General features: G+C 44.6%; 1 protein-coding gene and 1 long non-coding RNA gene across 7 annotated transcripts in view; both read right to left on the reverse strand.

Moving 5' to 3' along the window:
• Positions 1 to 24,502, reverse strand: part of LOC144671358 (uncharacterized) — a 399,896-nt gene that overhangs the window by 74,537 nt on the left and 300,857 nt on the right. The window lies entirely within an intron of this gene.
• Positions 1 to 24,502, reverse strand: part of phldb1b (pleckstrin homology-like domain, family B, member 1b) — a 220,419-nt gene that overhangs the window by 13,272 nt on the left and 182,645 nt on the right. For all 6 annotated transcript variants that reach the window (XM_078533068.1, XM_078533070.1, XM_078533067.1 and 3 more), the window contains 3 exons: positions 5,665 to 5,755; positions 2,981 to 3,127; positions 713 to 932 (listed from right to left, as the gene is read on the reverse strand). In XM_078533068.1, coding sequence (XP_078389194.1) covers positions 713 to 932; positions 2,981 to 3,127; positions 5,665 to 5,755 — 458 coding nt within the window. The remainder of the gene's footprint in view (positions 1 to 712; positions 933 to 2,980; positions 3,128 to 5,664; positions 5,756 to 24,502) is intronic.

Here is a 24,502-nt window from a genome sequence, read left to right on the forward strand (position 1 = left end):
ATCTCTCTTTATCCGGGTCACGACAATCCTAATGGCACCGAATCCCCAGAGACTCCCTCTTATGACCTTTGAACAGTTTCAGACAACTCCAAAATAGGAGCAGTGAGTCTTGCCTAATCCATAATCTCCTGCTGTCCTAGTCTTCAGCTCTCTGTCCATTCCAACTATATAACACATGCAGTAACACAGTCCCTCCTCTAATATCTTACTACTGCCAAACAGAAAACAACTCTATTTGCAGAGAGCTGTGCTTGCTTCCTCTCACACAAATTCTGTGTTCTGAACTGACTGTGACCAGACAGGCTGGGATCTGACTGCGATTAGCTTTCTATTTACCCTCTGCTTTTTAGCTTTTCGTTCCCATTGCAGACACAGGTCACAATGGGCATTTCTTGGAACTAAACTGTCTGCTAGGAAGCCCATTTACACTCCTTTCAGAATACTTCCGAGTTTTGCGTCAGAATTAATGGGGATGTCAAAAAGAAAATGAGGCTTTTCCCAAAGCACATTGGTCATCACAGACTCAGTCTTGAAAATTACAATTGACACATCCTCCTCTCTTCTCTGCACCCTCCTCAACCCACCCTGAACTTTTTACTGACTCTTTACTGGGGTTCCACAGTGTCAGGGGAGGGCTGATCGTTTTCGCTTCCGTGAAAGAAATAAAAACATTGTTTCACAACCAAACAAAAAAAGCGCAAAGGCCACTTACCCACATAATAAGACAACGTCCGCTTAATGCGATCGAAGACAAACCACCGTTTTCTCCAGGATTTGATTTTCCCGCCCATTTTCGTGAGGTAACCCTTACACATCTTCTCAGAGATGGACACCTGGTAGCAGATTTCCAGGTTGTGCCCTGACGACTCAATGTGGGATCGCAGGTCAAAATCCTCCTTCCTGATTGGTAGATACCGGGTTAAAGGTCGTGCCTGGAAGGCAATGAGAACGAGTGAGTGGAATAACAGTCAAAACATCATTCAAGTCCTCAGTGAGAAGGTTCCATCTTGGGACTAATCTACTATTGAAAAGATATATATTTCTGGTCTTCCTCCATTCTTTCCTACAGACATTGACTCTCATAGAGTTATTAGAATAGAACACACAAGGCCCTTCAGCCTATCTAGTCTGTGCCAGCTCTTTCAGCTGGTCCCACTCCCTGGCTCTTTCCCTATATCCCTGTAACTTCTCCTTCAGGTATTTATCCAATCCCCCTTTGAAAACTATTATAGATCGTCTTTCCACCATCCTATCAGGCAGTGCATTCCAGATGCTAGCAACTTGAATGCCTGTCAGTTCACCTGGGCTCCAGCTGCCTCAGATACTTCACCAAAGGGAACTCCTCTTCATGTTTTGAGACCAATCAGTGACCATCGGGTGATGGTCCGCACTCCTGCCCTCGTTCTAACGTTAACATTCCAGCAGAAGGGACTGTGGGTGACCAGGCCTGGAATCCTGGCTGACCTTACCCGTCTCTAGGTCCAAGGCACTGAGGACCGCTGAAGTAACACTGCCCTGGCTGAGGTTAGCTAACTGCAAAAAATGTGGGGATTGAGCCCCGAACCTTAGGGTTTGTTGGCTCAAAGAAATAAAGACTTGCATTTATATAACTCCTTTCTCAACCTCAGGATGTTTCAAAGCAGTTTACTGCGAATGAAGTATTTTTGTAATGTAGGAAACTGGGCAACCAAATTGTGCCCGTTGATTTCCTGCAAAAGCCATGCAATAATGCGCAGGAAATATGATGTTGATTGAAGGATAAATATTGGCCACAACAATGGGGATTACTCCCCTGTTCGACTTGGAAATAGTGCCATGGGATTTTTTAACATTCATCTGAGAGGGCAGACAGGGTCTCAGTTTGACATCTCGTCTGAAAGATGCCGTCTCCAACTTTGGGATCTCCTGAGGTTGTGAAAGGTGCTATATAAATGAAGAATCCTGCTTCGGAAACCATGAAGTAGACTTTGTTTCCTTGAGTATGTTAACAGCAAGTGTTATTCACAACTCATAACTATATACATATCTACAGTAGAGGGTACAGGTATGGAGCTGGCTTTATCCTAGATCTTTACCCAACTCTGTTCACCTTTAGACTGACCCTAGCTCTGGATCAAGTGCCTTCTTACATCACTGTGTGGGTGGTACTGTACTCAATCTCACATTAATCCTCCATGTACCAGACCCTACTACTTTAATAAACACTGTTCTTTCTTTATTACATCAAGAGTACAAGGTCAGTTTATTTGCCATTAGCTGCTTTACAATGTCCAGGTATGATGCAGGGTTTGTAAATATAGCCTCATAATCATAGGCTTCCTGCAGTTGACGTTAGGTGACTTTAATCCTGTCAAGTGCAGGTAGTGGTGATAGTGTGTTTTTGTTTTAGTAAAGCTTCTCATTGTCCCAATCTGGTTACATTGGCCTAGTGGGTAGGTAACATGTTTGCTACAAGATTTTTACATTACAGTTTTATAATAAATCCCAACGTGGCTTTAGTGGAATCATTCATTCCCTGATATTCCCTCCTTCTCTATCTCTGTAAGCTCCTCATACCGCCCTCCGAAACTTCAGCTGGGGTGTCCCTCCAATTCCGGCCTCTTGCCTTCAGCTGCTTGGGCCCTACGCCCTAGAGTTCCCTCCCTAAATTTCTCTGCTTCTCTCTCCTCCGTTAAGTTGCTCCTTAAAACCTGCCTCTTTGACCGAGTTTTTGGTCACCTGTCTTAATATCTCCTCATCTGGCTTGGTGTCGAGCTTAATTTGCTAATATTCTTGGGACGTTTTACTAATTTAAAAGGTGCTATATGAATGCAAGTTATTGTTGTTTGCAGCTTGGCAGTGGTGCCAGTATCGAAAAAGCCAATCAGCAAAGGTGGAGGTACAATATCACAACAGCTCTACACCATTGCCAAGGAGCCAGGAGTCTTTTCACTTGCTCTGCAATCTCATCAATAAAATAAGTTAACGGCAACCCAGGTACCTGTGAAAAATGTTTCTCCCGCATCTTGACCTCTTTATCAACTAACTGCTGCCGGTGATCGGTTTCGTCCTGTAGCCTCTTCTCCAGCTCCTCCCGCCTCTTGCGTTCTTCTTCAAAGGCCTGACGGCGCATTTCCATCTCACGAGCCTGTGGGGAGGGAGAGGGGAAACGGCATCAACGTCAGAGGCCAGAAAACTGACCCAACTCACAAAGTCATCAGCAGCAGCAGCTTCTTTTGAGACCCCTGACCTCCACATCCTAGAAGGACAAGGGCAGCAGACACATGGCAACACAACCCCAGCTCCAAGTCACACACTTGGACATTTATCATCGTTTTCTTTACCACCGCTGGGTCCATATTTTGGAACTCCCTGCCTAACAGGACTGAGGGAATATACAGGGCTCAGAAATGGGTTCAAATTGAGGGCATTAGAGTGATTTACCCTCACTGCACCTTTAAGAAACATTCCCTAAATCAGCAGCTGCCTGTTTAAGACAAGATGGGCAGATCCTCTTACAAACAAATGTTTGCACTTTTTGTGTGAGGACAGTTGCCTCTAAAGCTCCAAGTGATGGTGTGTTTAATCACAGAGATAAAAACAAAAAGCTAAAAGCTACTGCGGATGCTGGAAATCCAAAACAAAAACAGAATTACCTGGAAAAACTCAGCAGGTCTGGCAGCTTCTCCGCTGATGCTGAAAAACCTGAGTTTTTCCAGGTAATTCTGTTTTTGTTTTGTGTGTTTAATCACCATCACAAAACATGTTCTTCAATATACACACACATGCACTTATATGTATCTACACCACACACATATACACACCCGTATAAACAGATACCACACACACATATACACACTCATACATAGATACCACACACACACACATATGCTCCACACACGTACATGCCATACGTACATACATAACCAGCACTCCCTGAAACTTTGCAACTTCTGAATTTCAATCCTCAAATACCCAAAAAGATCTGAACATTTTAATTTCTACTGGAATTTAAACAGGAAATGGTTGTGAAGTATTATTGAAGGCTCTGGGGCTGGCTGATCTGAAGCAGGAAGCAATGTGCTCGATTCCAATCTGCTATTTCGTACTGTGTGCCAGGATGGTACATCACCCACTGTGCTGTGAACAAACATTGGCTAAAGCCTAGCCTGGGGTTAGTTTGTAACATGTTTATGGAACTGAAAGGTTAAATATTAACAAGCCTCAAGTGAAACTGCAGTTTAGAAGAGTCACACACCTCCTTCCACCCTACTTCATCTCACACTTCAACATATCCTTCCAATCCTTTCTCCCTCATGTACTTATCTAGCTTCCCCTCAAGTGAATCTGTTGTCAGTATCAACTGCTCCCTGTGTTAGCGAGTTCCACAATCACGCCACTCTGTGGGGGAAGAGGTTTCTCCTGAATTCCTTATCGAATTTATTAGTGACTGTCTTATATTTATGGCCCCTGGTTCTGGTCTCCCCCACAACTGGAAAGGACTTCTCTACCTCTACCCTTATTGAACCCCTTCATAATTTTGAAGACCTCTGTCAGTCAATTCCTAGCCTCTTCCAGAAAAAAAGAGCCCAGCCAGTTCAGTATTTCCTGACAGTTATGACACCCAAGTTCTTGGTATCGTCCTTGTAGGCCATTTAGGATTGAGATGAGGTGAAACCTCTTCACTTGGAGGGTGGTGAACCTGTGGAATTCTCTACTACAGAAGGTCGTGAAGGCCAAGTCACTGAATATATTTAAGATGGAAATAGACAGATTTCTGGGCTCTCAAGACGTCAAGGGGTATGAGGGGAGAGTGGGAGTACGGCGTTGAGATAGACGATCAGCCATGATCCTATTGAATGACAGAGCAGGCTTGAAGGGCCGAATGACCTACTCCTGCTCCTATTTTCTTTTTTTCTATGTTTCCTGATTTGTACTTAAGCTTGAGTTTTCAAAGTAGGTTGTAGGAACTGAAGACTGAGGTTGATGAAGAATTTTGCAGTCTTGAAATGCTGAGTGAATTGGAGAGGAGATGACTCAATGAGTAATTATCATGAATTTACAGGGAGGAGGAGGAGTGAACAGGGCTGATGGTTTGGAAAGTACCATCAGTGAAAGATATTTCTCCTGTATGGAGAGTCTAGAACACAGAGTCACAGTCCCAGGAGTAGTCAGTGGCCACTTAGGACCAAGGTCAGGAGAAATTTCTTCACTCAGAGGATTATGGATCTTTGTAATTCTCTACCCCAGACAGCTGTGGATGCTCAGTTATTGGGTATATTCACAACTGAGGTTGTTAGATTTTTTTGGACTCTTATGGAGAAAATGGATATGGGGATAGAGTGAGAAGGTGGAGTTGAAGTAGAAGATCAGCCATGATCGTATTGAATGGCGGAGCAGGCTTGAGGAGCTGAATGGCCTACTCCTGCTCCTATTTCTTATGCCCTTATGGGGGACATCAAAGCAGGTCAGCACCTGTACCATCAGCCAGTGGCATGGAGGGAATCAGCTGGGGATGGAGGGGATAATCTAGAAATAGCTTGGGGGTGGGGAATGGGTGGGGCGGTTGGCAGGAAATAGGCTCTTTGTTTTTCCAATGAAATCTAACTGGCGTAATGACATGTTTCACTTCCTGAACTTCCCATGAGTTGGCTGTCAGTTTTAGTGAAATCCCAAAGTACATACCCTTGTTTCCAAAAGTCGTGCCTTCTCAGCTTGTGCCTCCTTCAACATCTTTTCCATCTCCTCGATCTTAGAGACATCTACACCACTGGCACTTCCCAGGAAGAAGAAGAAACAATCAGAAATTAAAACCGGGAGATGCCAATAAGACTCGTTTTAATAACCTACAAGATTTTCAAATTTTAGATTAAATACGGTTGTATTAATTATTTTAGAAAACAAGATCAAAATGAAAAAAAGACAAACTCAGGGGTGAAATCAGGAAGTACTTCCTCACACAAAGGGTATTGGAAATCTGAAACTCTCTCCCCTAAAGAGTATCAGTAAAAGTGACCATGACTGGCATAACGTTGCAATTGGTTCACCAACATCCATGAGGGAGGGAAACCTGCCTTTTTTTACCCACTCTGGACCTCTATGAGACTCCAGTCCATGGTTGACTCCTGATTGTCCTCTGAAGCAGCTGAGCCATTTTTGAAACTGGGATGTCAAATAAAAATGACAAAGTGAGATTGACAGTGTTTTCATTCATGGGAAGTGGGTGTCGCTGGCAAGGCTGGCATTTATTGCCCATCCTTAGTTGCCCCAAGAACATGGTGGTGGTGAGCCACCTTCTTAAGCCACCAGTTGAGTGTCTTGCTAGGCCACTTCAGGAGGCTGTTACGAGTCAACCATGTTGGTGTGGGACTGGGGAGTTATGCAAGGACAGCAGGTTCCCTCCACTAAAGGATGTTTCAGATTTTTAAAAACCAAATTCAAATTCACAGGCTAGCATGGTGGGATTTCAACTCATCTTCCCATCGAAATCTTCTATATTCGGCCTGGTTCTCGGTTGTATTATCCACCTGACATCTGTCAGTGGCACATGTTTTCTTTGTATTAACCTCTAATCTCTTTTGGCATCCAGTGAGCTCTGGATTTGTTTGCCTTTCCCCTTTGTGGGAATATACCTCGATTGTATTTGAACTATCTCTAAAGATAACACATTGTTAGGTTAGAATCTTGCCTGCCAACCTTTGATTCTTTAATTATTCTTTCTCTGGATTGCTCCTTGTCCTTTTCCATAGCCAACCTTATGATACAATGATCACTATCCCCTAAATGTTCCCATACTGACACATGATCCACTTTGCCAACCTCATTCCCAAGAACCAAATCTGCCTCCTTTCTCATTGGAATGGAAACATACTGCTGTAGAAAATGCTTCTGAACACACTCCAGAAGCTCTTGCCCGCCTCTGCCCTTTATACTACCACCATCCCCATCTGTATTCAGATAATTAATGTCCCCAATTATAACTGCTCTATTGTTCCTGCACTTCCATCACATAATTCAAGTGTGAATTGATTCTAGGCTTTTGGGCTTCCACTGCCCAACTGGGAGCCTGTTCCAATTGTCTGAAACAGGAGAAGGCTATTCAGCCCATCAGGCCTACTTGCCATTCAAATAGCTCAGTGCTGCACTGTTAAATGAAGCCAGCCTCAAGAGGTTATTTTTGTGGGCAGAGGGGTTGTGGGGGGGAGGGGCTCACGAGTGAGCAGACCTCCCCAGACTGGTGCAGATGTCAGTTTTTGTACCTTCACACCACATTACCCAATATACCCAAGCTCCAGCGAACAGCGCAGGATAACATTTCTCCCTAGGCCAGTAGCTGTCTGCTCCACGCATGTCGCTCTTATTAAAATGCTGAATGAACCCTCTGCATTCTTCAAAACCGTACAAAACACAGTTGGCAGCAAAACACTCAGGTGGGCTATCTCAGGATGGGAGCCACCAGCAGGTTTCATGTTTTATCCTGTCTGTTAATTCTTAGCTACTTTAGATTTGAAAACATCTAACAGATATTGCGTTTGCTGAGGGACAGAGTTAAGGCACGTCTAGGATTTATTTTTTTGGCTGAAGTTAGAATTAGCAACTGTGGTTGAACATATGCCTGAAGGTTCCATTACATGATGTTCTGCCTCAGGCTGCCCTGCCCCCATGCTCCCTTCATTGGCCGCTTGACACATCTATCCACACAGAACATTGCCATCCCACCGATGAGGAAGTGAATAGAATGTGATTCAATTGGGTGTTTCTTGATTGTCAAATAGCCTTTGTCCACCCCACAACTCCAATACCGCCGGATCTAATAAACAAAAGTAATCCCAGAAAATGGGGAAATAAATTTTAATGGGCAGTAATGAATATCATTTTCTGCCCAGGGCTTTTCTCGGAGCAGGGCCCTGGAAATTAGACTCAGTTCCTGGAGACTTCAGACCAATCGTGGAGGGTCGGCAATCCTACTGCACACGGTTTGGCCAGAAGTCCTGTCAAAGTGGAGATGGTTGGGTAATTCCGCTGTCCATCAACCTGGAAACTGCACTGCTAAACGTGACTGGAATTGATTTTTCACACATCATTTGTGTGTAAAACTATCCTCCACTTACTGCATTTTGCTGGGGAGATCACCCTGCTGTAACCGGGAGACTCGGCTTGTGTAAATTAAAACTTCCGGATCCCATTCCCCACCCCAATGCATCTCATCTCTGACTCAGAAGGCGGCAGGCTCAAGACCCACTCTAGAGATTTGAGCACATAATCCAGGTTGACGCTCCGTGTGCAGTACAGAGGGAATTCTGCACTGTTCAAAGTGCCATCTTTCAGCGGAAATGTTAAACCGAGGCCCCATCTGCCCTTTCAGGTGGACGTTAATGGTATTATTTCAAAGAAGAACAAGGAATTCCCCCCAGAGTCCTGGCCAATATTTATCCAAGAACAACTTGAATTTTAAATCTTGTCTATGGAAAATAAAACCACAGAGCAGGAGTTCGAATGAAACCAGTTTCCAGGATCCTCTCCTGACCGACAACAACATGCATTTATATAGCACCTTAAGTATAATAAACCATTCCAAGACCAGTGTTGAAATTATTTTCTACCAGATCAGACATTAAATCAGCTTTATAGTGACCAATCTGGGAAGATAATTATTCCCCTATAGGGAAACCAATCAAAAAAACATACCTGGAAGAAACAAAGCATTCTGGGTGTTACATGTGAAACATTGTGCATAGACTTCAATATATAAATACATTCTGGACTAGTAACCTAGTCTGGAAACCTGATGTTTCCTTCATGCGGATGATACACAAATGAAGTTAGTTTACTCTTTCCTGTCCAATGAGCTTTGCCTTCCACTGATTTCAATTAAACAAGAACAGGTGACATTCACTATGGATTGGCTGTTGGTTTTTTAATTCACGAATATTTATTGCAACTTTTGCTCTGGTCACCGAAATGCGAGAGAGAGATTCAGAGATGGGGATATTCACTGATGATTGCACAATGTTCAGCACCATTCACGACTCCTCAGATGCTGAAGCAGTCCATGTCCAAATGCTGCAAGACCTGGACAATATCCAGGCTTGGGCTGACAAGTGGCAAGTTACATTTGCGCCACACAAGTGTCAGGCAATGACCACCTCCAACAAGAGAGAATCTAACCATCGCCCCTTGACGTTCAATGGCATTCCCATCATTGAATCTCCCGCTATCAACATCCTGGGAGTTACCATTGACCAGAAACTGAACTGGACTAGCCATATAAATACTGTGGCTACAAGAGCAGGTCAGAGGCTAGGAATCGTGCAATGAGTAACTCACCTCCTGACTCCCCAAAGCCTGTCCACCATCTACACGGCATAAGTCAGGAGTGTGATGGAATACTCTCCACTTGCCTGGATGGGTGCAGCTCCCACAACACTCAAGAAGCTGGACACCATCCAGGACAAAGCAACCCACTTGATTGGCACCATATCCACAAACATTCACTTCCTCCACCACTGACACACAGTAGCAGCAGTGTGTATCAGCTACAAGATGCACTGCAGGAATTCACCAAGGCTCCTTAGACAGCACCTTTCAAACCCACGACCACTGCCATCTAGAAGGACATGGGCAGCAGATAGATGGGAACATCACCACCTGCAAGTTCCCCTACAAATCAAACACTATCCTGACTTGGAAATATATCGCCGTTCCTTCACAGTCACTGGGTCAAAATCCTGGAACTCCCTCCCTAACAACACTGTGTGTGTACCTACACCACATGGACTGCAGTGGTTCAAGGCGGCAGCTCACCACCACCTTCTCGAGGGCAATTAGCAGCGGGCAATAAATGCTGGCCCAGCCAGCGACGCCCGCATCCCATGAATTAATTTTTAAAAAATTCAAATTCTCGCAGCACAAGCCATGAGTCTGGTCTCCCCTATCGGAGGGGCTGAGTAACAAGAAATGACTGGAGAACCTCAGGCTATTTGACTTGAAAAGAAAGTATCTGAGAAAGTAACTCATTGGAGATGTGTAGAATTACACAGAGCTTACAGATACAGAATCAGACCATTCAGCCTAGCTGGCCCATGTCAGTGTTTGTGCCCCACACGATTCTCCTCCCATCCGACTTCAACTGATCCCATCAACATATCCTTCTATTCCTTTCTCCCTCATAAGCTTATCTAGCTTCTTTTTAAATGCGTCTAAACTATTCACTTCAACCACTTCCTGTGGTAGCGGGTTCCACATTCCCATAAGTGTTTCTCCTTATATATTGGATTTATTAGTGGCTATCTTACACTTGTGGCCCAGAGGTTTAGATTCCTCCACAAGCGGTAACATTTTCTCTAATTCAATCCTGTCAAACCTGTTCATCATTTTCAAGGCATCAATCCCTCAAATTTAGTGAATAAACCAGACAGAAAATCTGTCTGTTAAACAGGGATAATAGGACAAGTGGACCCAGGTTCAAGTTGGTACATTAGCAATGCTACAATACTACGTAGTTCTTCCTTAGAGAGAGCAATCAACATGTGGAATGGATTTATGGGGAGGTCAGACGAAGCAACAGGCATGAAATCATTTATATATTTAAAAAAAAATGAGCAAGATGTTGAGATTAGGGGGCTTTTCGATTTTTCAAGTGGATGGAGTTTAATATCATCTTCATTTCTACTTATAGAGAAAAGAAGGGGGGTCCTATAGTGCTTCACAGCCATATTATTTTTTAAAGTGTAGTCACTCCTGTAATGTAGGAAATGCAGCAGCCATTTTCTGCACAGCAAGCTCCCACAAACAGCAATGATTAGTTATGTAGTGCTGTAGCATAGTGGTTATGTTACTGGACTGGTAACCTAGAGGTCTGGACTTATCCTGAGATGGCACTGGTAACCTGGAGGTCTCCTGAGATAGCAGTTCAAATCTTGCCATGGCATAATTAAATAAATCTGGAATAAAAAGCTAGTACCAGTAATAGTAACTGTTTGGTTCACTACTGCCCTTTAGGGAAGTATATCTGCCATCTTCATCCTGCCTGGCCTTTTATGTGACTCCAGACCGATGGCAATGTGGACTCTTAACTGCCCTCTGAAGCGGCCTAGCAAGCCACTCAGGTGCATTCAAAGCAGCGGCTCACCACCGCCTTCTCAAGAGCTATTAAAGATGGGCAATAAAATGCTGGCCTGGCCAACAACGCCCACATCATGTGAATGAATAAAAGGAAAATCAGTTTTAGTGATACTGTGGAGAGATGGATATTGGCTAGGGCACCGGGGAGAACTTCGCTGTACCTGTGGAATCTTTCACACCCACCCGGGAGGGTGTTTCAACTGAAAGACAGCACCTCTGACAATGCAGCACTCCCTCAGCACAGTGTCAAACTAGATTATGTGCTCAAGTTTCTGGAGTGGGACTTAAACCCACAATTATTTGTTTGAGAGGTAAGAGTAATACCACCTGAGCCACAGCTGATACCTAGAACACTGTAAATGAACATTAGATAGGCCAGTTTGTAATCGCTCTCAAGTTCCCTTCCAAAATCTTCCTTTCAAAGTCTATTCAAATCTCTCCCTTTTGCCCCCCCCCCCGCCTCTTTCCCACCCTCCAACTCCCTCGCTGCAGCCCACTCACTCCCCATGAGTTCATAACTCTTCACTGATTTCCTGGTGAAGCCTCAAATCTCTTTACCCAAATTTTCATTAATTCAGTTAATTTCTTCTGTTCTACTGATGCCTTGGGAGGTTTTTGTGCATTAATGTCACTTCGGATATGTCAGTTGTTGTACAGTGAAAATAAACAGTCTGTGCAAAGGAATTTTAAATATTTAACAGGATTATATGTTTTAGTGAGAATTTGTAAAACTCTTTATAAATTGGATAAGCAGACACAGGGAAGAATCGGTGGCAAAGTTAAGGTACATAAGAACTGGAGAAGGCCATTCAGCCCCTTGAGCCTGTTCTACCATCAGTTGCGGATCTACACATCAAAACTCCATTTTCCCACCTTTGCTCCATCTCCCTCAATACCCTTATCTCAGCCGATCACAGTCTTGAAAGTTCCAACTGACCCTCAGAATCTGCAGCTGAGGGGAGAGAATTCCAGATTTCTACCCTGTAAAAAGCTGCTTCCTAAACATAGAATCAGAAAATAGGAGCAGTAGGTTATTCGGCCCTTCAAGCCTGCTCCGCCATTCAATGTGATCGTGGCTGATCCTCTATCTCAACGCCGTACTCCCGCTCTCTCCCCATACCCCTTGACGCCTTTAAAGTCTAGATATCTATCTGTTTCTTCTTAAATATATTCAGTGACTTGGCCTGCACAGCCTCCTGTGGTAGAGAATTCCACATATTCACCACCCTCTGAGTGAAGAAGTTTCTCCTCGTCTCAGTCCTAAATGGCCTACCCTGTATCCAGAGACAGTGACATCACTCCTGGATGGCCCGGAATTTTAAGACTCTGCCTCCTTGTTCTGGGTTCCCTCATCAGAAGAGATAGTTCCTCACTACCAACCCTACAGGATCTTTCTTTCATCTCAAACACTTCAGTTACACCACTCCTGAATCATCTAAAACTCAAGGAATACAAACCACGTTTATGTAACTTGTCCACGTAATTTAAACCTCCTAGCCCCAATATAATTTTTGCCAAGTAGATACAGATCTCAGTTCTGTTACTGACGACAAAATAGCTGATGTTTCACGAAGTGGTTGGTCAAGCGGCATGAACGAGTGAGCAGGGGGCGCACAGGCGGGATGCAGGGAGGGGCTGCGTGGGTGAGACGTGGGGAGGGAGCAAAAATGTGGGAGTGACAGAGAAAGGGAGCTGGCAGACAGCAAGATTCAGGGAGAACATGCGAGACACCAGCTGTCAGTTTTGCATATTTGTGTGAGAGAGCTCCAGGAGGCTCATTTATACATTCCAAACAGTGAACTTTTTTGAAGTGCATGCTGTTATTAAGTGGCCAAATGCAATGACCATTTTGTACACAGCAAGATCTCACAAACACAGGGAGATTTCATGACAAACACCCACCACTAGTGCAGGGGAGAGTATTGACCAGGATACTGAGAAGACAAAAAACAAAAATACTTGGAAAAACTCAGCAGGTCTGACAGCATCTGCGGAGAGGGATACAGTTGACGTTTCGAGTCCGTATGACCCTTCATCAGATGAAGAGTCATACGGACTTGAACCGTCAACCGTATCCCTCTCCACAGATGCTGTCAGACCTGCTGAGGTTTTCCAGTTATTTTTGTTTTTGTTCTAGATTTCCAGCATCCGCAGCATTTTGCTTTTATCTTTTACTGAGAAGACAACTTGTGATTCTTGAAAATTAGTGATGGTCGTCATTGACCAGGTGAGAGGAGCCTTGGCATGAAGCCTAGAGTGAGGGATGGTTTGTCTGATACTGCCCCATACTCTGTGCTCATGTCCTGGACTTTCTCTAGGAGCTTCAAGCCTCTGAATCAGAGGCGAGACTTCCACCAACCGAGCCAATCTGATGCACATTATTATAGAATAGGGATAAAACCACTTTCTGTAAAGCCCTCCATTATCCAAAGGCAAGCTCCTCATTTAAATCTTTTTTTAAAATGCTCTATTTTGGTACCCCAGGCTTCAAAATGTTAATGGCTCTGGAACTCGTGCCAAAAACTGTGCGAGGAGCACAAGCTCCCAGGCAGAAACCTCAAGTGGAGGGTTTAAAGTTCAAGTACCAAGTGCCAGGATCTCACATGGCGGACTGTCCCCTGCCACAGATTGAGAAGAAGGAAATGCGGACAAAATTCTGGGCTCACCAGAGGCGAGGAGCCAATGCCCAGAACACACAGCCCCCTATAACAAGCAAACATAGCAACTCGCTCCCAAACCCCTGGCAGCTGGAGAAATGCTTCCTGTTTGCAAAAACTAAGACATTTTGTAAAAAAAAAACAAGACCTTTCGGCTTTTGCTAAGTACAAATGCTGATGTACAGTATCTAAAAACTGTAAAAGAAAATCAGTAAGTAGAGAGAGAGAGAGAGAGGGAGAGAGAGAGAGCTCTTGCTGCATTAAACACACTCTCACCTGCCACAGTTCCTGGAATGATTAGAAGCCATCAGTTCAACACAAGCCTGGTTACACTTCCCAGCAGAAAAGAACTGCGAAAATCTTCTTCCACACCCTCATCTTCGGGTGAGCTTAGCTAATAAGGTGACTCGGGTAGAGGCAAAAACTTCCTCTTAATTAGGAGTTAGACTGATTGAGAGAATTATTGCTTTTCTCTCTCTCTCTCCCTCCGTAAAACTTAACAAACGCAAACATGAAACAAGTGCACTTGGCGGAAGGAGCGGAGTGAAGTTGGCAGGAAATCCTGGAATGGAGTCTTTATCCAGTCACAGAATCCTAGCAATTATAAAGTCGTAAGTGCACAGAAGGAGGCAATTATGCCCAATCGAGTCCATGCCAGCCCTCTGTGGAGCTCTCCGGTCAGTCCCGTTTCCCCATTCTATCCCAGTAACCCCGCACCAGCTCCCAGTGATTCACCTGCCTTGGGGAGATTTGATAAACATTATGACAGGTTTGAGATAGAAGGCAGAGAAAGAAGAGCTGTTCCAACTGTCTGACGGTACAAGGACTAAGGGGGGACAGGTTGAAGGTTTGGGGCAAGAGGTGTGAGGAAAAATGTTTGTTTTTTTTTGCAGTGAGTGATAATGACCTGGAACTTGCTGCCTACGAGGGGAACAGAAGATGGGGAAAATAATTCAGCACAGAGAGAATCCATTCAGTCCCTTTGAGCCTCTCCTGGTGCCAGCTCGGCATCAAGGACTATCTACCCTAATCCCATTTCTCTGCTCCGTAGTATTTGTTGTTTATGCCACTGTGCAGAAGGAACAGATTTTTCAGTGCAGTTGTGGGCGTTTGCGGGGGGGTGTGGCTGTCCAAATTCACATTTAATCCACAACATAGCCAGATAGTGTGTCCTGCAGCTTCCAGTGACCGTGCCGATAGAGAATTTTCACCCCTGTTACAGTTAACCCTTTCTCCATTCAGAAGTAGCTATAAAAAATGTCATAACTGTCCATGTAAATCATAAGAATTCCTAGATTTTATTTTGGCAGGAGAGTTGTCCGCTTCCTGACCTTCTGTGAAGTGGGATAAATTCCAGGAAAATCCTGCACTTCTTAAAAATAATGTTATGAGTAAAAGAGCAGGAGGTGGCCATTCTGTGCCAGCATTTAATTAGACCATGGCTGATCTTAATGGGCCGAATGGCCTCCTCTGTGCCTTTCTGACCCTATGATCCGTACCCAACTTGGCCCATATCTCTGTAAAGGGACTATCATATTTTTTCTTATATTACTGTGGGATACTTTAATGCAGGCTTGTATTTGTGTGGGTGTAAGGGCAGAATTTTGCCGTCGGTGAGCAGGGGGCGGGGCCCGCTTGCCGATGTGTAAAATGATGCGGGATGACTTCGGGCGGAATCCCCGGCGTCACCGCGCCCCATTTAAATTTTAGGGAAGGCGGAGGCGCAGCAAAATCAGCTGTGCGCCCGCCGACCTGTCAATGGCCAATTGAGGCCATTGACAGGATCATTTAACCAATTAAAGGACCTGCCCGTCCAACCTTAAGGTTGGCGGGTCAGCCAGGAGCCCCGGCGGCAAATAGAGAAAACATGAAACCTCATCCAGCGGCGGGATGAGGTTTCATGCAGGGTTTTAAACATTTTAATAAAGTTAGTATGTATATTATGAACATGTCCCATCTCAACGTGAGGGGGACATGTTAGGGAATTTTTTTTTTCTATTTTTAACATTTTTCAAGGTGGAAGCGATCTCCCTGAGGCTGCACTTAGCCTCAGGGAGATGTGTGCTCTTTCAATGCGCATGCGCGAAAGAGCGCACTCTCGCTTTTGGGGAATTCCCCCCCCCCGCCCGCACAGGAAGCACATAGCGCTTCCCTCCAGACGCGACGTCCTCTAGCCTCTAGCCACTCTGGAGAAGTTTGCTGTTCCAGTAACCAAGGTTGTGTTAAAAGCCTTTGGAGTTAGATTATCGAGTGAGAGAGAGAGAGAGAAGCTGTGAAACACCTCCCTTACAGCAACAATGGGCACTTGTAGTAATCTTGCTGGGCGGGCCAACATAAAATGGCGGCAGGGCCCACTTCTCCGGCGGGAATTGGCTCCCCGCCCGCCGGAGATTGGGTCAGGCCCACCCGCCCAACAGGCAGAAAATTCTGCCCTATGTTTCTGGGTGGGTGAATAATTTAAGTAAACTACAGGCTGTTAGACTGCAAGGTTTGAATCATCAAAGGGGTTAAGTGTAAAAGCCAGGAAGTTGAAATGCTAATTGGCGAGCTAAGTAAGATGGAATTTGCATTTTTAGATAAGTAGAGAGGTTGTTGGCTTTTCAGAAGGTCATGGTAAGACGTTTACAGCTGGCAAGGTAAATAAGGCAAAGTTATTACGTTAATTTTTCCCAAAAGTTCTGGCCATAATGGCAACATAAAAGATTTTATATTCTGGGAATAGTAACTATCAAAGACAGGTTGAAACAATGGGATTTACAGATCAAAAAGGAGGAAAAATATTTAGATAAAAATGGAAAGTTGTGTGCAGGGTGGCCATGTGAGATCTAGAAAGGTGCGCTCTGTGAAACAGGCTTGTGGAAAAAGCCCCTAGCCACTCTGGAGAAGTTTGCTGTTCCAGGAACCAAGGTTGTGTTAAAAGCCTTTGGAGTTCCATTATCGAGTGAGAGAGAGAGAGAGAAGCTGTGAAACACCTCCCTTACAGCAACAATGGGCACTTGTAGTAATCTTGCTGGATGTTTTATAGATTCAGAACCTATTTGGACTGTTGCCTGAGAGGGGTGTGCAGCTGGGAGTATAGTTAAATAGAAGTTTTGGGAACTGTTATAAGACTAAGTAACTGTGTAACACTGGTCTTGTGTGTTTAAGTTTTCTTTTCTTTTGTTAAATAAATGTTTTAATTTAATCTTTAAAATCTCTAAAGGTGGTAGTGGACTCGTTATTTCTGACTTCAGTTCTCATAATAAATACAAATTGCAAAATCGTTGTGATAACGTGGCCAAGTTTCCCTTTGGGGTTTGGTCAGCCTGGAAAATACCACCTGCCATATCATAATATCCTTTATGAACAAAAATCTACCCATCTCAGAGTTGAAATTCTAGCTGACCCCCAGCATCCACAGTTTTTGATAAGAGCGAGTCCCAGATTTCCACCATCCTTTGTTCGAAAAATTGTTTCTAGATTGCATCCTTGAAGAGTCTAACTTTAACTTTAAGGTGAACCCCTTGTCCTGAATCAATCCACTAGAGGAAATAATTTCTCTCTATCGCTTTCTCCATCTCTCTATCAAATGCTTTAATAATTTTAAACACCTCAATTAGATCCCCACTCTACCTTCTAAAGCTGAAGGGAACACAAACCAATTTTATGCAATGCCTGTTCTAACCACACTTCCCTGTTCTTTTCCTGTACCTTGTAACGCTGTCTTTGTCAAATTTCTTTTTTTTAGTTTACTCCCAGGATGTGGAGTTTGTTGCTCATCCCTAGTTACTCGTGGTTTAATGCAACTGAGTGGCTTGTTAAGAAACTTCAGAGAATGATGACTACTCAACCACGTTGGTCTGAGACTGGAGTCACATAATAGACCGGACCGGGTAAGGACGGCAGGTTCCCTTCCCTAAGGGGATTTTACTGAAACAGTTGGGTTTCTAGTGACAATCAGACAGCTTCACTTTTACTGACACTACTCCTGATCACTGTCCAGCAACTTTCCCACCCTCACTGGAAAGTTGGTGCGGGGGTCGGAACGGCAGCTAGGGCAAGTGTCGAAATCAGCGATGCCCCTGCGGTCAAACAGCCCGGCAAAATTCACGGGTCTGAACTCACGTGAGGAATGGGTGAGGCGCAGAGGGGCACTGCGGAGAGTGAAAATGAACCCCAGCGAAGCTCCCCTCTCTTCTCCTGGGGAATTGAGGAGAAAGTTCCAGAGAATCGAAAAATAAAGAATTTTCCTCAATTCAGCGGGCGGTAGGTACCAGCAGCAGGCAGGCAGACAGGCAGCTCCTTCAACAGACTAACTCTCCATTAATTACCATCCATACTGATTTCCTGTGTGTGTCAGGAAATAATTAACCACTTGTAACCTGAAAACAGACACCGCAATCGGAGTCTATTTTACAGAATGACTCAGTGTCCCACTGTAGTCTCTTTTTTCCCCTAAAGCACAAGTCAGATCTGAGAGGAGGAAATGCGAAGTCTCATCGAGATAATGGGCAATGTTTTTCTTTGAAACGACAGAATGTCTAGGAATTCTCCAGGGCTGGACGTGCCTTAATCACAAACATTTGACACTCTAAATGGCGCCATTTTATATGAAACTTTGCTGATGGGTGGAGGTCAAGGTTTACAGAGGGACGTGAAGAGACCGTTCAGCTCTGCTATTCAGTAGATCGTGGCTGATCTGTTGATTCCATTTACCCATCTTTGTTCCCTGACTCTTAATATCCTTTTACAAAAACTTGTCTCATTGAGGTGGTGCAGCAACTCACCAAGGCTCCTTCAGCAGCACCTTCCAAACCTGCAATCTCCAGCTAGAAGGACAAGGGCAGCAGATAAATCGGAAGGCCACCACATTGAAGCTGTACACCATCCTGACTTGGGAATATATCGCCGTTCCTTCACTGTCGCTGGGTCAAAATCCTGGAACTCCCTCCCTAACAGCACTGTGGGTGTACCTACACCACATCACAGAATCACAGAATTGTTACAGCACAGTGGAAGGCCATTTGGCCCATCGTTGTCTGCACCGGCCCTCCGAATGAGAAATTCACTTTGTGCAATTCCCCGGCCTTCTCCTGGTAACCCTGCACGTTCTTCGTTTTCAGAAAACAGACTTAGTTCCTTTTGAAAACCTGCCTCCACCACACTCTCAGGCAGTGCATGCCAAACCTTAACCACTCGCTGCGTGAAAAAGCTTTTCCTCATGTTGCCATTGCTTCCTTTACTAATTACTTTAAATCTGTGCCCTCTCATTCTCGATCCTTTCACGAGTGGGAACCATTCCTCCCTATCTACTCTGTCCGGACCCCTCGTGGTTTTGCATGTCTCTGTCAAATCTCCTCTCAGTCTTCTGTTCTCCAAGGAAAACTGTTGTAACTTCTCCAATCTGCCTGCACAACTGAAGTTCCTCATCCCTGGAATCATTCTCCTGAATCTTTTCTGCACTCACTCCAACGCCTTCACATGGACTGCAGCGGTTCAGGAAGGTGGATCACCATCACTCACTCAAGGGCAATGAAGGATGGGCAATAAATGCTGGTCTAGCCAGCGACATTCACATCCCAGGACAGTTGACAAATAGGTTGGGGAAAGAGATAGGGTTTAAGGGATGTCTGACAGGAGGGAAAGGAGATGGGGAGGCTTATGGAGAGAATTCCAGAGCTTGGGTCCTTGGGTCTCAGGCAGCTGAGGACAGGACTGCCAAGGGTGGAGTGATTAAAATTGGAGGAGATGCTCAAGAAGCCAGAATTGGAGCAGCACAGAGATCTCGGAAGGCCATAGGGCTGTAGGATGTCGAGGCCATGGTGGGATTTGAAAACAGAGGCAAGAATTTTAAAATTGAGGTTTTACTTAACCAGAAGCTTGGGTCGGTCAGCGAGCAAGGGGGTGATGAATGGGCAACCTGGTGCAAGTTAGGACACGGGTAGCAGAGGCTTGGATGGTTTCAGGTCTCGCCAAGCTGAATTTAGACTCTCGCAGCACTGCCTCATCACACCGCAGGTAGAGATGGAGAGTAAGCAATCAGCTGTGTGTCACAGACTCAAGCTGGTCCCACTGCCACTGATCGGTCAGATAACATCAGAAAACCTTCAGCTGAAAAGGTCAGCTCACACAAACAACAATTCAACGGGCTTGTACCCACGTCACCCTTGATCAGCCCGTTTTAGAAAAACTGAAATGGTTTAATTAGCTAGTACAATGTCCCCAACATAAAAAGAACTCAAATTTATACCTTGCCTTTCATGACCTCAGGAGGTCCCAAAGTGTTTCATAACCACTGAAGGGCTTTACTTTCTTACATTTCAACATGACTGCACTTCACAGTACTTATAAGGGGCTTTCAGATCCTGGGGTAAGGGGCTGTATAAATATATTCTTATAACTACTGCTCCCGCATCATTAGAAGTGTTATGGAAAATGCCATACTGTTTTTAAAAGATACAGACAATGGCATCTGTTTTAGGTTTAAGAATTTTATATACAACCGCTCAAAATCTGGAGTGTCCAACTCCAGTCACAGGATCAGGATCAGGGTGTGACGAGACCTCTCCTGCTACAGACTACTCTACCCCCACTGGCATACAACAATCACGCGCATTTGCTTAGCAACTTCAATGCACAACAGCTTTCACTTCTAAAGCGCCTTCAATGTAATGAAACATCCCAATGTGCTTCACAGGACCGTTGTAAAATAAAGTATGACATTGAACCACATAAGGAGATATCAAGTCAGATGACCAAAAAAAATATTTTTGGTCAAAGGAGTAAGAAGGAAAGAGAGGTGGAGAGGCAGAGAGGTGTAGGGAGGGTATTCCTGAGCTTAAGACCAAGGCTGCTCTGGAGGCACGGCTGTCAATGATGGAGCGATTAAAATCAGAGGTGCTGAAGAGGCCAGAATTTGGAGGATGCAAAGACCTCATTGCTTTGTAGGACTGGAGCAGATTACTAAGGTAGGGACGGTGTGGGCAGGGAAGGGGCAAGGCCATGGAGGAATGAAACAAAAATGAGAATTTTAAAATTGAGACATTGCTGGACCGGGAGCCAATGTAGGTCAGCGAGCACGGGGGCTGATAGGGGAAGGGGAATTGTATGAATTAGGACAAGGGCAACAGGGTCAACGTGGTTGCCTTTTGATGAAAGTGCAAGGGGTTGAATCTGTTTGGGGCTAATGCATCGTCTTGCTCAGCTCTTTCAGAGTGGTATTTTTACACTGGAATGTTGTGGTTTTCACGGCAATGAGGTGTGGTTGCGGTCCCTTAGTGTTGTTTTGCTCAGGGCTACAAATCTGCCAGAGACTTGAAATATCAACATGCATTTCAGAGTTGAAGCGCACAAGAGAAAACAAAAGATGTGCCCTCTGGCTACATCCTTCATTCGCACAGGGGAACGTGCAAGTGCACAGGGTGGAGCTCCCAGACACAGATCTGCTCCAGATACTAGCCTCTATCATCATTAACTGGTGCCCTTCAGATTGTCTTGTGCGTCAAGAGTCCGTCCCTATGTGCAAACAGCAGCCTCTGGTGAATTGTGCCCCATACACAGGTTAAGTTAGGGGCGAACTCCACACGGAAGGTAGTGTTCACACTAATAGGGACGCCCAATACAATTAAAGGATTTGATGTGGTAGATGGAGAAAAACGATTTCTATTTTTATTTTTATTATTTTCTTGGTCAGGGTGACCGACTCTTATGAAACAAAAGAAAGGACACTCTGACTGTGGGACTTGGGGGCGGGGGGGGGTCTTGAGACCATAATAGGAGGCCGGTGGGTAGGTGGGGGGGGGGGGGGGGGGGGGGGGGGCGGGGTGGTGGTTTGGGGAGGTTAAAATCAACTAAAACTTACAACTTATTTTGTTGAGTCACAACATTATCATCTCCCTGCTGGCCGACTCACTCACTTGCAGTCCCGCTCAAATATCCCAGGATCAAGTCTCCCAAAGGCTGCCCTAGAAACACGGGACAAAGGGCGTCCCTGAGGGGATGTGGGACAAGTATTCAAAATAAGGGTCAATTCCTTAAAACATGGGACATTTGGTCACCCTGTTGGTAATGGCACGCGTGCAGCTCCTCATAACCAGTCAACAGCACACGAGAGGCCTGGGCTGGAAGGGAAATGTCTCGTCCACTCAAGAGGGCAGACAGCAAAACACTCGCTGAACATCGCAAAGAGCTGGAAATCCGTGACACTTGTGGAATGTCGATGATTTTTTAAAAAATTATTTGTTCATGGGATGTGGGCATCGCTGCATTTATTGTCCATTCCTAATTGCCCTTGTTCAGAGGGCATATGAGAGTCAACCACACTGCTGTGGGCCTGGAGTCACATGTAGGCCAGACCAGGTAAGGACGGCAGATTTCCTTCCCTAAAGGGCGTGAGTGAACCAGATGGGTCTTTACAACAATCGGCAATGGTTTCATGGTCATCATCAGACTTTTAAAATTTTTAAAAATTGAATTCAGATTTCACCATCAAGCCCAGGTCCCCACAGCATCTGAAGGAGAGTCATACAGACTTGAAACATTAACTCTGTCTTTCTCTCCACAGATGCTGTCAGACCTGCTGAGTTTTTCCAGCATTTTTTTGTTTTTGTTTCAGATTTCCAGCATCCGCAGTATTTTGCCTTTACCCCAGAATATTACCCTGGGTCTCTAGAATACTAGTCTAGTGACAATACCACTGCACACCGCCTCCCCATACAGGTTTTGCTGTAAGATGTTGGTCTTTCCCCTCATGCCCGCATGCTTTAACCTTCACATTTGGACAGAAGTTAGGTTCCAAAGACATTTGAAAGTTATTTTTAAAAAAGGACCACAGGTGGAGTTAGTGGGCTGGATGGGGGGAACTCGACATAATGGCAACTTACTTTTCCTGTACGCTGTAAGTATCTTGTTTGCCGAAATGAACAGTTTGTTTTTATTTAAGTGGAGAAAGATGAAAAGGGTGAGGAGATGTGACAACGCAGAATCTAAGAAACCAGTAACGGGCCATGTTGTATTTTGATAGAAGAAAAATTACTGGAAGGCAAGGGATGTGCTAATGGGATGGAACTTGTTGGTCAACGTATTAGGGTAGATTATTCAATTGCTAAATGCCCCCACACTCCAACTCCAGGTACCTACATGGGTTGACCAACAACTAGTGTTGGTTCTTCACTTTACAATGGAGGGGAGGGGGGAGTCCAGAACAAGGGGGCAGAACTTTAAAATTAGAGCCAGGCCCTTCAGGGTTTATGCCAGGAAGCATATCTTCACATGAAGGCTAGTGGGAATCTGGAACTTACTCCCCCAAAATGTTGTTGAGGCCGGGAGGCGTTAATTGAAAATGTCAGAATTGAGATCGATAGATTTTTGCTATGTGAGGATATTAAAGGTTGTTGAACCTGGGCAGGAAGACGGAGTTAAGCTACAGATTAGGCATGATCACATTGGGTGTGGAGCAGGCTCAAGTGGCTGAATGACCTCCTCTTGTTCCTATATTCTGCTCCTCCTCCAGGGGGTGATCTTGTTCAATTTGTGACTCCAGTTACATACCAAACAACACGGTTTCTGAAGTGGCCACTCAGTTGTATAAAACCGATAACCGATAGCAACGGTTCAAGAAGGCGGCTCAGTCTCACTTTCTCAGGGCAGTTAGGGGCAGATAGTAAATATTGACCTTGCCAGCGGTGCCCACATCTAGTGAATGAATAATGACCAATTGGTATTGGTTTGATTCAACTGAATAGTCACTTCAGAGGGCAGTCAAAAGTCATCTACGTTGGTGTGAGACCATAATCACATGTAGGCCAAACTGGGTGAGAATAGCAGGTTTCCTTCCCAAAAGTATAGTGAACCAGTTGGGTTTATACGACAATCCAACAGTTTCATGGTCACTTTCACTCAGGCCAACTTCTCATTATCCACGCTTTTCAAACTGAATTCAAATTCTCAAACGGCCATGGCATTGGTTGTCATCTTCCAAAATTTTTTAGATTCTGGAACAGTCCCAGCAGATTGGAGGGTGGCAAATGTAACCCCACTATTTAAAAAAAGGAGGGAGGGAAAAAAACAGGGAATTACAGACTGGTTAGCCTAACATCAGTAGGAGAGAAAATGCTAGAATCTGTTATAAAGGATGTGATAACAGGGGTACTTGGAAAATATCAACAGGATTCGACAAAGTCAAGATGGATTTATGAAAGGGAAATCATGTTTGACAAACCAACTGGAGATTTTTGAGGACGTAACTAGCAGAATAGATAAGGGAGAATCAGTGGATGTGATGTATTTGGATTTTCAGAAGGCTTTTGTTAGTGTGTAAAATTAAAGCAATGGGATTGGGGGTAATATATTGGCATGGATTGAGAATTGGTTAGCAGACAGGAAACAGAGAGTAGGAATAAATGGGTCTTTTTTGGAATGGCAGGTGGTGACTAGTGGGTTACCACAGGGATCAATGCTTGGGTCCCAGCTATTCACAAAATATATCAATGATTTGGATGAGGGAACCAAATGTAATATTTCCAAGTTTGCTGATGATACGAAACTAGGTGGGAATGTGAGTGATGAGGAGGATGTTAAGAGGCTTCAAGGCGATTTAGAGAAGTCGAGTGAGTGGGCAAATACACGGCAGATACACTATAATGTGGATAAATGTGAAGTTATCCACTTCGGTAGGAAAAACAGAATAGCAGAGTATTATTTAAATGGTAATAGATTGAAATGTTGATGTACAAAGGGACCTGGGTGTCCTTGTACACCAATCA

The sequence above is a fragment of the Cetorhinus maximus genome, chromosome 2 (genome assembly GCF_964194155.1).
Source record: "Cetorhinus maximus chromosome 2, sCetMax3.hap1.1, whole genome shotgun sequence".
NCBI classification, from domain to species: Eukaryota; Metazoa; Chordata; class Chondrichthyes; order Lamniformes; family Cetorhinidae; genus Cetorhinus; species Cetorhinus maximus.